This window comes from Lichenostomus cassidix, chromosome 1Ab, assembly GCF_008360975.1.
Source record: "Lichenostomus cassidix isolate B80296 chromosome 1Ab, HeHo_3.0, whole genome shotgun sequence".
NCBI classification, from domain to species: domain Eukaryota; kingdom Metazoa; phylum Chordata; class Aves; order Passeriformes; family Meliphagidae; genus Lichenostomus; species Lichenostomus cassidix.
Genome location: NC_139481.1, coordinates 4,704,617 through 4,719,908, shown reverse-complemented (window position 1 = coordinate 4,719,908; position 15,292 = coordinate 4,704,617). Strand labels below are relative to the sequence as shown.

General features: G+C 41.5%; 1 protein-coding gene across 3 annotated transcripts in view; it reads left to right on the top strand.

Annotated features, from left to right (window-relative positions):
- The window catches only part of TMEM178B (transmembrane protein 178B), a 192,903-nt gene that overhangs the window by 161,057 nt on the left and 16,554 nt on the right, over positions 1-15,292 (top strand). For all 3 annotated transcript variants that reach the window (XM_085049542.1, XM_085049541.1, XM_085049543.1), the window contains one exon: positions 1,557-1,694. In XM_085049542.1, the coding sequence (XP_084905668.1) occupies positions 1,557-1,694 (138 nt within the window). The remainder of the gene's footprint in view (positions 1-1,556; positions 1,695-15,292) is intronic.

Genomic DNA, 15,292 nt, shown 5'->3' with positions numbered 1-15,292 from the left:
CACTTAGCATTTTGGATATGAAGTTTTGTAAATCTCTGAGGATGGTAATTTATCACTCTTCACAAATTTGATTGAATCTGCGCTGCGGTATTAGTGGTTCTTTTATCCAATGTGGGGAAAGCATAAAAATAACAGAAACTGAGAAATAGTCAAAGGCCAGCCAAGGAGAAAAGCTGCCATAGAGACTGGGGGATGATTCACAGTTTTCAAATCTTTCTCCTCTGTCATAAGCATTCTGTTTCTTGAAAAAAATAAAAAAGTAAAATCATTGCTATGCAAAAACAAAAAAAGTTTCGAGAAGGAAACAAATGTTTAGAGATTTGACTTGGCTGGAATTTCTCTGTACATATATTCTTGACATATCAGTGCTTAAACTTTTATGTGTGCATGAAAGGGGGACAGGGAATAATCAAATGTTAGTGAAGATGCCCCCATCTGTTCCATTATCAGAGGGTGTGAAGATGCTCTTTAGCTCACACAGTCCTTGCTCTTTCAGTTGCCAGGTGGTGTCACTGCCCAGATTTCACATCCAAACCAACTGTGCAGAATTTGTTTTCCCAGTATATGCAGTAAGAAGAGGGATCCCAGCAGTCCCATAGTCCCATCCTTTTTCCAGATAGCAAATATGCAATATAGCCAGGTCTTAACTTAAGGATCCCTTTCATTAGGACTTGGGGACCCTTTTCCTTTTTTTATGAAATAAACGCAGGTCAACCCCTTTCACTGACATCAGATGTAGTTCTCAGTCCTCACTTGAGGAGTGAAAATGTTTCACTCCAGCACCCTGCCCTCCCCCTACTCTTAGTGCTCCCTGGAGCACTCAAAGATGTCCTCATCAAAAATAATCTGGTAAAATCACCATCTGGGTAACAGGGGAGGACAATGATGTGTCCTCTGTCCCAGCTGTGGCTCTGCAGTGCATTTAATGTTGTCTGACACCAGACTATCTGTGTGCCTTGCTGGTCTGGAGGTAATGTGCATCACTCCTACCACCCCTGGACACTCTGGCCCAACTTACATGTGGGAAGCTGTGGCCCAGAGGCACTCAGTGACTTGCCCAAGATCACACAGGGTCAGAATTGAGGTGAATCCTCTGTCATGTCTGTGCTGGCACAAAGCACAGAAACTGCTCTGCTGATCAGTTTGAGCAAGGACATCCTTTGGATGCCATGGAGTAAGGGACAGAGATGAGCAGGCAGGATGTAAACACATGTTGTGCTAGTGCCCAGAGACCAGAGTTATTAGGCACAGCATTGCACTGAGGCTATTTTACAACTTCTAGCTCCTGAACAAGCTGTCACAAGTCACTTGAGTGCATCTGCACTGAGCTTCATTGGGTGGTAAAAGTCACCTGCTATCTCTCCCCAGCCCGGGCTAGTGACTTAATTTATGGTTTGTCCTCGCTCTGAATCATCCTCACTTAAATCATCCCATGCCAACACACACTGAAGTCCTTGCAGCTCAGTAGCATTTTGGATTAAGACTGTTATGAACCCCTGATGATGCTGATTTATCACTGCTCCCACTCATGCTGTTTTCTGTCTCCTCCACTGCAGATCTGCGCAGGATGACAGCTGGCTTCATGGGCATGGCCGTGGCCATCATCCTCTTTGGATGGATTATCGGCGTGCTGGGGTGCTGTTGGGATCGAGGCCTTATGCAGTATGTGGCAGGACTTCTCTTCCTCATGGGAGGTAAGGATGGTGGTTTTTGAAGAAATGTGTTTTTCATGTTTTCATGTTCGACCTTTCCCTCCATTTCTAAGTCACTGAAAATGTTTTCAGAGTTGTTTTACTTGATCTGGACTTGGTTTCGTTGCAAGCTCCTTCTAGTGCACATCAAGGATCACCCAGCCATAGTTACTTTTTACTGCTGTCACAAAACAGTGCCTGTAGCTTGTGGTAGTAGAAAGGGCCATCTGAGTTTTTTAGTACAGTATTCTATTGTTGCAAGTAATACTGTCACTCTTAAATTTAGTAAGCTCAGTAAGAAAAATCTGAAGATTATGCAGATGTTATTACCAACACTATCCTACTTCTCAATGGGACACTTTGATAACTAGAAACTGTGCTGAAAGTTATAATCTGTATTTATTACTTATCAGTTGTGCTTGAGTCAAATGTAACCTTCATTTTATGTGTCTCTTTCTTTGTATAAATCAAGAGCAATAGTATTCTCTGTTTTCTTTTTCCCACTCTGCATATACTTTCTTGTAGACTTCTCTCTATAAGAACAATTATCAGTCCAGCAGCCCTTTCTGCCACCTGTTCTTGTTTGTACTTGCCTTTTTCAAATATGGATGAGAAGGACCATTCCCTAGCAAGGTCTAATCAATGCCTTGCATAAGTGGTGTGATGGTTTCCTTCCCCTGCTGGTAATTCCTTGCCTGAAGTATTTTGTGATTGTATTTGCTATTTCCATGCCTGTCACACTGGAGACCCAGAGTCATCCTTCAGTTGGATGACCCATCCAGGCCTTTCTCCACCTTTGTGCTTTCCTGCTGATGCTCTCCCAATTTACAGCAGAGGTTTTGTTTATTATTCCCCAGGTACATGCCCTGACGCTCTGGGCTTTTCAGCTTCTTCCCATTCCTACTACACCAGCCCCCAAGGTCATCCAACATTTCCCATGTAATGTTCTAACTTTCCTTCCTACAAATGCCATCCAACTTTCTGTTAGCAGCAAATTTCAAAGCGTGCAGTTACTTGAAATGAAGGGTGTGAGCATCAAGTCCCAAACACAGCGCTGGGTGAACGTCTCAAAGTGAACACCACTACTTCTGTTCTCTCTTCTTTTTTCTGCTGGTGATTTTTGTTTAGCTGGGTTTTTGCCCTCCGGGCAGATCATCACTTCAGTGCATTTTATCATCTGTTTATCTGTACTGTGGGGTGACACAGATCAGTGTGTGACATAGAGGAAAGCTTCTGTAGTCCCAGAAGAGGAGTTAAGCGCTGAAGTAACAAGTATTTTTGTTCTAGTGATGTTGTGCTGGTGACATTAGACATCAGCTCTCTCTGTGCCCACAAACACATTTGAAATCTGCTAGGACCTTGTGCAAGCACTGTCTGGTCTTTGTGGGGATGTCTGTAAATGGTTTGTTGTGAGTGTCAAAACACTATGGGCAATGGCTTGCCAGATGAGCTTGGTGTTTCTTAGGTAATTAAAAGCTTAGTTTGCATGGGGCCCATTTTGCTCTGATCTGCTCAGATATCTGTCTGGTATTTAACTTACTACAGCACAACATTCAGATTCAAACTTTAAGAGTATACTAAATAAATACAGAAAGCTTAAATTTATTAGAAACTAGCTATGTCTCGTCTAATATTTGGAAATTATCATTATATATGGGTTGGTTTCTAGTCCAGCTGCAGAGATCACCTTTTGGCTCAACGTTATTTGTCAGTGATTTGAAAGATGACTGATAAAGTTCTCAGGTGAAAAGAGATTCAGTGTAACCATGTGTGGTGGAATGGGTCACTCAGCTTACAAAGCCATCATTTGGTGTGCTCAAACAATACACATTTCAGTGGGGACAAAGACAAGGTCACACAACTGGGAACCAATTGTCATCCTCAGTCATCCCCACAGAGCAAGACGCTCCCTCTCAGAGAGTAGTGGCTCTGAAAAGGTCTCTGGAATCACAGTTGCTGGGATCATCCAGCTGCTCAGGAGCTCTCACTGCAATGCAGCTGCTAAATGTGTTATTTTTTATAGAATATGCCACGAGACCGTGAGGTGGGGTTATCTCTGGGCTATGCAAAGCTATTTCTGGACGTCCTAATCAGGTGTCAACGCTAAAAAACGATGTGGAAAGAATGGGAGAGGTTTGCAGAAAAGCTACAAGAATGACTCATGGTTTAAAAAACAAGAAAAAGACAGCATGCCACAAAAAGCCAGTTGCTTGAAACTGCTTAACAGAAGGTTTATAATTGACTTGAATACAGAGTGGAAGTACCTATGCAGTGAGAAGCCATCTGATAGTAGCATGCTTTTTGTATAGACAAAATAATAACCAGATTCAGCAGTTGGAACCTGAAACTAATTGAAATGAGAGGCACCAGCTTATTTTATCTGCCAAATTCTGTCAAGATGTATAATATTATAAATAAAGATGTGCTGGGAGGAGATCAAACTTATTTTCTGCTTCAGCACAGACACGTGGATCAGTATTAGCCAAAGGTTACTCTTTCTTGTTTTGCTCGAGTCAATAGCAACTGCTATACTGATTTCTTTTAACAGCAAATGGGCATAGAGTAACATCTACAAACTGAAGCAGTCAGTTAATTAAATACACAACTACAGCCATCTAATCTAAAAGTCAGTAGCTATCAATGTTTCCAGAGTGTGTCATATGTTACACAGTAATTCCTTTTACCGCCAACGAATCTTTTAATTTGAACTTTTTTATTGCTGGATGGTGTTTGAATACAAAACTGTTGCTTCCATCGTGACATAAATGCTGTCAACATATTATCTTACTGTTTTTAAAATGCATGGAGCTAGAGTGCCTTTTAGTTTTGCCTAACTTTTTCTCAGGTTCAACAATGAGAAAAGTGCTTTGGAAGGCTTCTGCCATCTGACCTCATTGCAGCTGAGATGTTTAATGTTCAGTTGGTAGCTATAGAATCAGACTAAAATCTAACCTTTCATTTGCAACCCCACTTGTCTTGGCTGTGTTTGTAGCATTTGTTCTGGTTTTGTTTCTAGACAAATAGCTCTTTTACAATGCTTAAACACTGCTGGCTTAACATATCTGTGGGGTTTGTCCCTTATTGCCCATAATTTTTTGAACAGGAAATCTCCACAGAGCGCTGAGAAATGTGTTATAATAATCTAACAAGACCAGATGTGGTTTGCTAGGACCTCTGGTTCTTTATTATATTTACCAAACATTCCTCTTGCTAGCCCATGTGGCAGTGCCTCATAAGGACTTGCTTTACTTTGCTTGATCTAATTTCTCAGGCAAATTGCTGAAACAAGTCATTTATGAAATGCAGGCCATTATCTGGTATTAGCTCATCTGGAATCCAGGACATGTAAACTGTGATTTAGAGTGTGTTTTACACTGCTATTCTGCATGTTTTGTAACAAGCTAAAAAATATTAATAATTCATCTTTTCTGTTTAGTCCAAATGTATCTGTATCAACAGCAATCACAGATTGCTTACGGCTTATAAAGTTATTTTCCATAATTTTCAGTATTTATTGTACAATTTATACTTGGATTCCTTATCTTGAACGACAGGGTTTTCTGACCACAGGAGGATTTTTTCTCAGTCCCTCATCTAGTACAGAGCCAGATGGATACTGTAAATTATGTTTAGCAGTCTTTATCTCATTTTGCATGATGGTACTGTTACACAGCCTCCTGTACCCAGAATTGCACTATCTGTTGTCTTTTCATTTCAATATTGTCAGTATCATTTTACCCTGCAAGGTGGAAGAGTTTCTCTTGTTGAGGGTTTCTCCATTTGGAGTTCTGCTCCTAAATTTCACTCTGTTTAATTCATTTTATTTATCTTACTTGAGACTGTTTAATTCTATTACAGAAGTGGGTCACACTCAAATTATACATGACTCCAAGCACATCCTCTTGCAGGTTCTTGTGTTTTCTCTTCATGCAAATTACTGAAAATCTGTGCACCAGTAAAAGCTCCATCCGGTAATTTTGTAATTTTATAACAATTTTTGGAACCTTAGGAGCATCTTTTACATTACTTCCAAATGTCAGTCCTGTGGAAAACCTGATGCTTTCATGCTTATCAAGTACCTAGTCTAACAGGAATTCAGTTAAACATCTACCTAAGGAAATCCATGTGGGATATTTTATATGTCGTGTTTTGATCAAAGCATGTTTTTTTGCACCAAAACTATGCCTTTGCTTTTTGAAGTCTAGACGTGGCCACCTCATCAGTTCCCAGGAAGTGGTGCTTAGATTTTCTGGCTTTGAGCAGTTCTTTTGAATGTATTCAGATCCTTGACTTGTTTGGGTTTATTATCAAGGCAAAGCTGTCAGTTCTTTTGGTTGGTGTCTTCACTCCCTTGACAGCTAATTTAGCCAATATTGTCAAGGTCAAATGTCAGTTTTACTTCCATCTTTGAAGAGCTGAGATGCTATGAATTGGCACATTGGTAACTTTACCAAGGCAAATTCCATTGTCTCCAGGAATCCCTTCTTTCAGTTCTCCATCAAGTTATTTATGAATATTTCCTGTATCATGATCAGCAAGCAAGCTGTATATCCATCTAACTCTAGGATTTTCTACCTGCTCTCCAGAACATTCATCCATAGGGTTTTCTTGTTTCAGCATCTCAGATTCTGCTAGGTTTGCAGCCATGCAAACCCAACTTCACCACACATTCTGTTATTGTGCTTGCTTTATAAAATTGTCTTTTAAAGACCATCTCTGACAGCCTGATGTTTTCCCAGGTCAGCTGATTTCATTCAGCTGTTTTGAAATATCCTATGGCTTGCATTTCTTCTAATTTGAGGGTAGGGTTGACTTGGTATTTAAATGCTTCAGAACCCTTTTCCTCCTCATCAGTGCCTGCTGTGGGCAAAGTGGGGTGGCTGCCTCCTGGTGTCATCATCCAGTGTTTTGGCAGTGATTGCATCCTCCCCCTCCCTACCTTGTGCACCTCCCTGCTGAACTGCTGTCTGTTGTCCCAGCTGGAAACACAAAATGGCACTTCCAGTATCATGTTCTGGTACTTGCTTCAGCACACAATCATCCCTGGCCAAAGCTACATCCCTTGTCTTTGTAAATGTATTAAAAGACTGACAAAGAATGACGTTTTATCATGCGTATCAGAGCGCCGTCCTTCAGCTGCACATTCATGTATTTTCCTTTCCTAAGTCTGTAATTTGTACTGAGAACACATTTCAGTGAAATACTTAGGGGTTTTACTGCATGCCTAACAAGGCAGCCCTTCAGGGAGAGACTCCTGCGTTGTCTTATTTTGTTCCAAATTTACTGCAAATAAATGCAATAAATCATTTCTGCGCTTGTTTATTGTTTTACCTGTTCTCTTCACTCTTATCAGGTCTCTGCCAGTTTTGTCTTGTGACATACACTTTAGGATGACTTCAGGGTTTTTTCCCAGTTTGCTAACAATTTCCTTAGAGAAGCATGTAATTTTACTAGCCTTGCAAATATTCATTATTCTTTGCAAAGTCAAGTGAGTTTCTTGCTGTAACCTTGCTTTGAGCCAATTAGAAATTTTACCATTAATAATTCAGTCTCTAATTAGTCTATTTGGAAATTATTCCAGCTGTTAAATGCCCTTATTCATGTGATTTAGCTTCACCACGCAGATCTGTAATAAAATGATCTGGAGTCTCACATAGCTCATTTCTTGTCTTTGCCTAGTGACATTTTTGCATGAAGTACTGGCTTGGAGCTTTGCTTGGGAGTCTGAAACTCCCTTTTTTATGGGCCCTGAAAGGCCTGGAAGTCATGCTGTACGCGTACAGTAGTAGTATGGTGTTTTTCTGTCCTAGCATTTGCATTCAGAAACATCAGGAATTTCTTTCATCCTCTCCTCCTCCCTCCTCACCAGTGATGGTCTGCCAGATTGGGGGTTTCAAGTGCCATTTGCCAGTTCCACTTCTGCCACTGATTTGGGTTTCTTCTGACCCCTCTAAGAGTGCTGCAGAGGCATTGCTCTTTGTATCCTGTGCATGCTCAGAGGACTTAGGTCACGGTTAGAAAAGCTTCAAATCTTGCCCATAGCAGAAGTGAACACCTGTGGCTAGCACAGGCTTTTCCCATGAGAATTCTTCTTGTGTTTTATAAATAAAGTTTGGATGTTGTTGGAACAGTGTCCCAGAACTTGGACGGTGCAGGCCTGGCCAATCAGGCCTGGGGGAAGGCTTCTGACCGACCAATCTGGGTGACTTTTGAGAACTCTATATATATGATGAAATCAAAACAATAAAGGTCATTCCTTCTTGCCACTGAGAACTGATGCTTTCTTTACTCTGCTAGCTGCTCAACAGCGACAAACACCTATTCTGTCCAAAGCACTACTCGCTGTGCCCAGGAGCTGATGGCCAGGCTCATACCCACATGGGGGATGCAAACCCCATCAGAAAGCAGGGCTTCAAAAGAGGATCTGGGAACCCAAGCTGTCCCTATAGCTTTATCCTCTTTCACTCCCACCTCCACAGAGAGCCTCATCCTCCAAATCCCCAAGCCTGTGTGCTGTGCTTCCTCCTCCTGTGCTGTGCATATGTTAGAAGATGACAAAGGAGGCATCTGTGTATTTGCAGCCATGGATCGTTACCAGCTGTTGAGTCATTTGAGTCCCAAATTTAACTCACTGTACTTTGAAAATAGCACAGGACGGTAGAAAATAAGAGTGTTTATTCTACACAACTGTGGTCCTGCCGGCTCAAAATAATCGTTCCACTGCTGAATAATTTAAGAAACAAAAATGGAGCAATTTAATGCAGCAAGTGTAAGGCAGAGCTCTGTGACTGACATCTCCTAGGCAGTTATGAAGTACCTTTATAGTAGCAGCCAAGAGGAAGATAAACAAAGGGAGAAAGTAAGAGCCATTCTTTGGAATTCATTGGGAAATATGATAGGTCCCACAGGGCACCTGAGATTTCTATTTCTCATTAATAATCAAGGTCTCTACCCATTCTTTAGAATGTTTACTTGTGGTGACATGATCAATCACAACATTGAATATAGAACATATTTCCTGTAATATTATTTTTTTCTTTTTCATTTCCACAACATTATTCATTGAAAGTTCAGTTTCTCGTGCTTCTTTCTGAAAAGGAATAGTTTTAGAAAGTTTACAACATTATAGTTTCCCCTTATGGAAAGGCAAGTGTAAATGAACATGTGTGTGCACAAGTGTGTGCACAAGTGTATGCACACAGATCTTAAACAGCAGCATGTGATCTTTAGAAAAGCCAAAATGTACTCTAAGTCACTGGAATCCAAACTATGAAGCCTGGGATAAATACAGTTTTCACAAAGGCATACCTTTGGTGACTCTGAAGAGTGTTTACAATTTAAAAAAAGTTGGAACACTGGAAAAAAATCAGATACCAATCATGTTCTATTCCTGTGGGAGGAACTAAATTAATGATGACTGCAGAGGAGCTTAAAAATTCAGCAAAACTCCCTACAGACCACTATGAGAACTTATTCATGTAGATTGACCTCCAGATGGAGACAAAGGCTGGTTTGTATCAAGAGATGCCATAAATGGGTTGTGAAAGTCTTTGAGAGCAGCACAACAAAGTGAGTGTCCCCTCTGCCATGCCTCCCCCACCACACACGTGTACTCTTTGGCTCCTACTTGTGCTTTTGGTTAAATTTTGCATTATGCTCTAAAGTGATTTAAGGCCTCAAGTTGGAACGAGCTTGAGTTGATGTACAGCGTTAATAGGCTTTAAATGATTAAACCTCTCAAAGGCTTGTGATTGTTTAAAACCCTCAAACACATTACAAGGGTGTTGTGGAAGGCAGAAAAGGAGCTGATGAGGGTGTTTTTGGAGCTCTGAGGAGAAGCAGAGCTCAGAGCAGGCCAAACACATGCATATTCAGGAAATAAGAGTCAACCTGTTTCTAAAAATGTCCTTTTTCATCACTTTTAAGGATTTGTGCCTCTTTATGGGGAGTGGCTGAGGAAATTGGGGTTCTTAACTGTGGAGAAAAGGAGGCTCAGGGGAAACTTTATTCCTCTTTACAACTACCTGATGGGAAATAATAGCTATGAAGGGGTTGGTCTCTTCTCCAAGTAACAAGCAATAGAACAAGAGGAAATGGCCTCAAATTGTGCCAGGGAAGCTATAGATTGGATAATAGGAGAATTTTCTGCACCAAAAGGGTGGTCAAGCACTGGAATAAGCTGCCCAGGGGAGGGGTTGAGTCACCATTCCTGGAGGCATTCAAGAGATAAGTAGATGTGGCACTTGGGGACATGGTTTAGTGGTGGAATTGGCAGTGCTGAGTTAATGGTTGGACTCGATGATCTTAGAGTTGTTTTCCAACCCAAGCAATTCTTTAAAACATCTCTCCCTGTATATTTTGTGATGTCTCTCACAGACCTGGTTGTGCATCATGTTCCTTGGTCCCATTTTAGGCCAGGGAGTCTGAAGAGTGGCTCTTATGTATTTCAAAACTAGAACACTGATGGACACTTGTCCAGACATCTATGTAGGGATGCAGGATCACTGCACATATACATGTCCTGATATGGGGGTAGAACTTCTTCATCCAGACCATTTAACCATTAGTAATCAGCCTTTAGCCACTGATAGCACTTTCCTTTTGAATGCTAATTTCTTATTTTCACTCAAAAAAGAAATATTTAGGAAATCACCCATGTAGACATATATCCCTTTTGCCATCTTTTGTGGTTAATATAATGCCAAGGTGGTCTGTTTGGCATTTCCCAGCTAGAAAGCAGTTGCTCAGCTGATGGCAGGACAAGGCTCACAATATGTTATGCTTAAAAGGCAGAGCTGGGGGAGAATGTTACATCTTTACTTCTAGTACTTCCCTCTGCTCTCTGGTGCACCAACAATGCATTTTGCATTTATTTATTAATGGTGGCACTCACAGAAATAGGAAACTCTCTGGAAATATGAAAGATCAGCCACTTTCACAGTACTGTGTGTCACTGCATATCAGCCACTGAAGTGCTCTTTTATAATTTCATGTTATAATACTCCTGAAGGGGAATCATAACTCTCATTTGCAACATAAGTTCAAATGCAGAGTTACATCTTTTTTCTCACAGAATATTATTTTCACTAGATGCTATTTTTTTTCCAATACTCCGGGAATATAGCTGATTCTCTAGGTGAATACTGGCACACCTAGCACTGAAATGTTGAGACCTAAGAGTGAACCCTTCCATAGGAAAATAGGAGTGGGATGTAGATATGTTTTTCACAATTCAATAACACAACTGTACTGCTGAGTGTAGTCATTTAGAAGTATTGTTCTTTGCCTTCTCCCCTCCAGAAGTAAAGGCTCAACAAGAGAATTTATTGTCAACTCCATAGCATTTGATCTCCATGGAAACTTTATCAGCTGACTTCAAAGTCAACCTTCAAATGTGTTGTGGGGGTTTTTTTTGTTTTTCCTGTGGCTTATTTCTGATGCTCCTAGATGTGCACTTTGCAGGCTGTTGAGGAAGAAATACCAGCACAATTCCACCAACCTTGTACCTGATCATGGAAGAGGACTAGCACTTAGGAGAAGCAGAGAAAAAACTTATTTAATGAGGTGCAGAGATCTTACAGTCTGGAGCAAAAGACAGGGCAAGTAGTGTATGCACACCTCTAAACTCATTGTTTTTCTGTCCTAGCTCAAATCTGTCTCCCTGAACTTGCTGTACAGTAAATTAAGGAGTCAGCTCAGTCTGGCTTTTCAGCAAGAAGAACTGTTCATATTCCTCTGTGTGTTCATTTTGAGTCAGCTGTACTGACTTGTAATTTCTCCCTCACCAGGATAGGAAATACTGGCAGAAGCATCAGTCCTTCTAAAGTTATGAGAACAGAGAACTTAGCATAGTCTGTGGAGGGCATGCAATCAAGTTGCTTCTCAGGGATGTCAGTAGGTCTTTGGGGGCCTGACAGAAGGTGAAATAAAGTAGAAGTAAAGCAGGGGAGACAGATTCTGTAGAAATACGAAAGACTTTCCCACCCACAGCCCTGGAAAACAAGTTCTGTGTGTTTTAAGATTCAGTGGTTGTTCCATATCCTGTAATAGTGTCAGTAAGTCTTTGATCTCTTGCTGGCTTCTGAATTCCAATGGCAAGTTGCATCAAGGCCAGAGTAAGACAATGAAAACAAAGCTGGAATTTATTATTGGGTTGGTCTTCTTTAAAGAAAAGTTTGCTGAGCTGTTTGCATGCCTGGCATCAAAGAGGAAAGAAGACCCCACATGCAAGAGAAGGGAGATTAATACTGGCATGATTTGCTAGACAGAAGGAAATCCTTGCAGAGGGAATGGAGAGGAAATTTCTGTGTGTGGCAGAACTTTTTGTTAAATGCAGAGGCTGAAGCAAGGTTTAGATTCACCTTCTTGGCTCCTCAGGTTGTCAGCTTAGAAAAACAACATTCCCCTTGGGCAAGTCACTGCCACATTTGCTTGGTCTAACCTGTCTGGATAGAGTCCAATTGGACATTGGAAACTCTCTTAAAAAAACAGGTGGACCTGGTAGAAACTGTAGATGAGTAGGGGTTTTGTCATTTCTGCCCAGCCTGGCTCTTCCAGGGCACACAGAGTTGATCATGCAATGTAGTTGTTTGGGCTACAGAGGATGAGTGGCTATTTCCTCTGCAACAGGAAGGAAGATTTCAGTATGATCCTTTAAGGCTGTACAGGGTTAGTCCAGTTTGTTGCTTGCAGGCATTCATGGTGATGATGTAAACTTCATAGGGGTGCTCTGCACTAAGTGGTTCGTGTTGACCAGACAAAATGGCATCTTATTTTGATTTATGACTATTCCATCTCAGTAACTGCATCAGCACATATAGAAAGGATTTTTCTGCTCCTGGCAGGTCAACTCAAGGGAGCAGTAATAGAGCCCAGAGACTTTTGCAGTAAGATCCTGACAGCTGTACAAGCAGAGTCCTTTGGCCACTTGAAAAAAATGAATGGATAGGCTGAACCTGCCAGAACCCTCTGTATGTTGCCAAGCATGATGCTTGCCAGCACATGGATGGGATAATTTCACTAACCTTGGATTAGAATGTTTCTTCATTTTAACATTGAGACCCTTTCTTTCCTTTCTGCTCCCTGTAAAATTGAAATTATATCCCAGTACTACAACTGGCACAATTCTTGTTGTGTTGTGGCTGTAAGTTCATGACCCATTATGTTTGTTTAATGGCTGTAGTCAACCCACTTTACTATTGCTAGGTTATTTTAGGTGGGTCATAGGAATCACCATTGCTAAAGTAATCAGAGGGTTATTCACTCTGGCTTTGATCTGAAAGCTTTCTTTTCTCCCTAGTCCCTCAAACCATCGTGCCTTTAGCTGAGTAGTGTTGCTTTTCCCTTCCGTGCCAACTCACAGCTTCAGAGAGTGCTTGCTCATTGCTGTAGCTCCCTGGCTGCTGCAGTGCACAGCATGGGTGCCCAGTGCAGTCCCCAGCCCCGAGGGACACGGTCACAGAAATGTCACCATGTGCAAATCTGCAGTGTGAAATAAGGACTGACACTTGTACCAGCAGAGCAAACTGGAGTTCAGCCCTCAGCTGCTGTAACGTTGTTCCTTATGTTTATGAAACTGATTTACACAAGCCTAAGGATGGTCCCCATTAAGTGTTTGGGGCTGTGCCTGAGGACACATTATCTGGTGCCACAAGACATTTTAGCTTGTGCAGCAGCAGTCACTGGAAAGGGACACAGGGGAGGTGACACTCAGCAGGCACACAGCTCTGGAATGCACTGGGCACTGCTGGCACCTTGTGAGGCACGAAGCCAAAGGCCAAATGCAAACCACATTCTGAGAGTGGCTACAATGCAGTATCATGACAGACTCTGCAGTTTACCTGGTCCGTGGTGTAAGATGAAAATGCATTAAGTCCCAACCCAGGTGGGGATATAATCTCACAAGGACGCCGCACTAAATCTCCATCACCCAGTTAGATTTATCCTTCCATCTCTGCTTTTTTGTCATAAGGGCAATTTTCCAGTAAACCCCTTGCTATTCCGCAACCTATTGGTGATGCTGCAAGCTGCTTCTGCTGGAACAGTACATAATTAAGCAATAATTTATATTCTATGCGTGTATGCACAGAGCAATAAAGTGTTCTCAAGAGCTGCGTGCTGCTGAGGCGTTTAATCCGTGCACAGAAGGAGTTTACTGCAAAGCTGCTCCCTCCCTCCAAAAAAGGCTTTTGTCATCACTGTGTTGGGAGGGAATTTGGTGTATTTGTTAATAATTTCATTTGATTGTGATATAATTTAAATAGTTGACGCTACACACTCCGCTTTAGGATCAGACCTAATTTTATTTGTTTGTTTGATGTACCTTGAAAATGGTAAAAGCTAGTAGGGCAGAGAGAAAGTAAAGATAACGTTGTTTCTCTTGTGAGATTTTTTTTCTCCCATAGCCCTATAATAAAAGAAAGTGATGATAATTAAGTAAACAGCACTCCTTCCAAACACATTAGTGGCCACAAGAAGCTACTAGAAATACTTTAAAAGCAGAGATTTACATTTATATGAAAACTGCATGGTTTCAAAGGACATCTTAAAATCCATACCTTTGCGGTTCTGTTTTTATCTACTAATTTGTAAGTAATACTTGACATTTCTATATGTTTTTAAAAATAACAGAAGGCAAGGAGAATCAGTTTTTGGGATTGTTTACTTTGTACATCTGACAGCACAGTTTGTGAGTCATTTCTGTCTGTTGAGGGGGGGAAGGGAAGGAATGAGCATCATTCTGTCAGATGCAAAAGGAGTGATTTCCAAATCCTGAGACAAATGGTCTGTAGAGAGGGTGGTCTCAGAGGTGGGCTTGGTGCCCAGATCATTTTAATTACTGGCTTTTTTGATTTCCCATGAGTTCAAAGTGGTGATGTCTCCTTCAGGTTCCAGTCAGATGCCTCCTCCCCAATAATAAGGGTGAGGAAGTTTGGATGAAGCGCCTGCCAGCAGGGCCTGTTTGTGCCCTAGCACCACAAAGGCTCACCTTCATCTGCAGGGCATCTAAGAAAGGCTACAGTTCTTGTCTCACAAAACACCACAGACCATGGGAAATCCCTCAAGCTCTCTCACTGTGGAAGTGGAGCCAGGTCTGTGGGTGAAGGACGTGGCTTCTGACATGGTTTAAGGGGATACTAGCATCAGGGAAAATTCAAACAGATTTGGTATGGATGATTTGAGCCTGTTTGTGTTTAAATCAGTTCGCTCACAAGCAGTTTTGGTCTCCCCTAGAGGTGAGGTCTAAAAACTGTGGAGGCATTGCAGACCCTCACTGAGCTGGGCTGATTGGAAAAAAAGGGACATTTGCAAAAAAAAAAATTAATTCCTTGCAGCAGAGGCCAGTGGCACTGCTTGATATAATCATGCTTGAAAACAGCTACAGCAAAGGGCTCTGACTCATAATCCACATGGAATTAGGCTTTGACCAACAATGATATTACCTTTCCCTGTCATCCCTCTTCAGACTGTGTCTGCCCCTGCAGCAAGGATGGCAGCACCCCAATCTTATACACATACATAGCAAATAACTTCATCTCTGTCCTAAAAAATCTTCCAATCTGGGTGGGACATTTACTGTAATGTTTAATATTCTTCTGTAA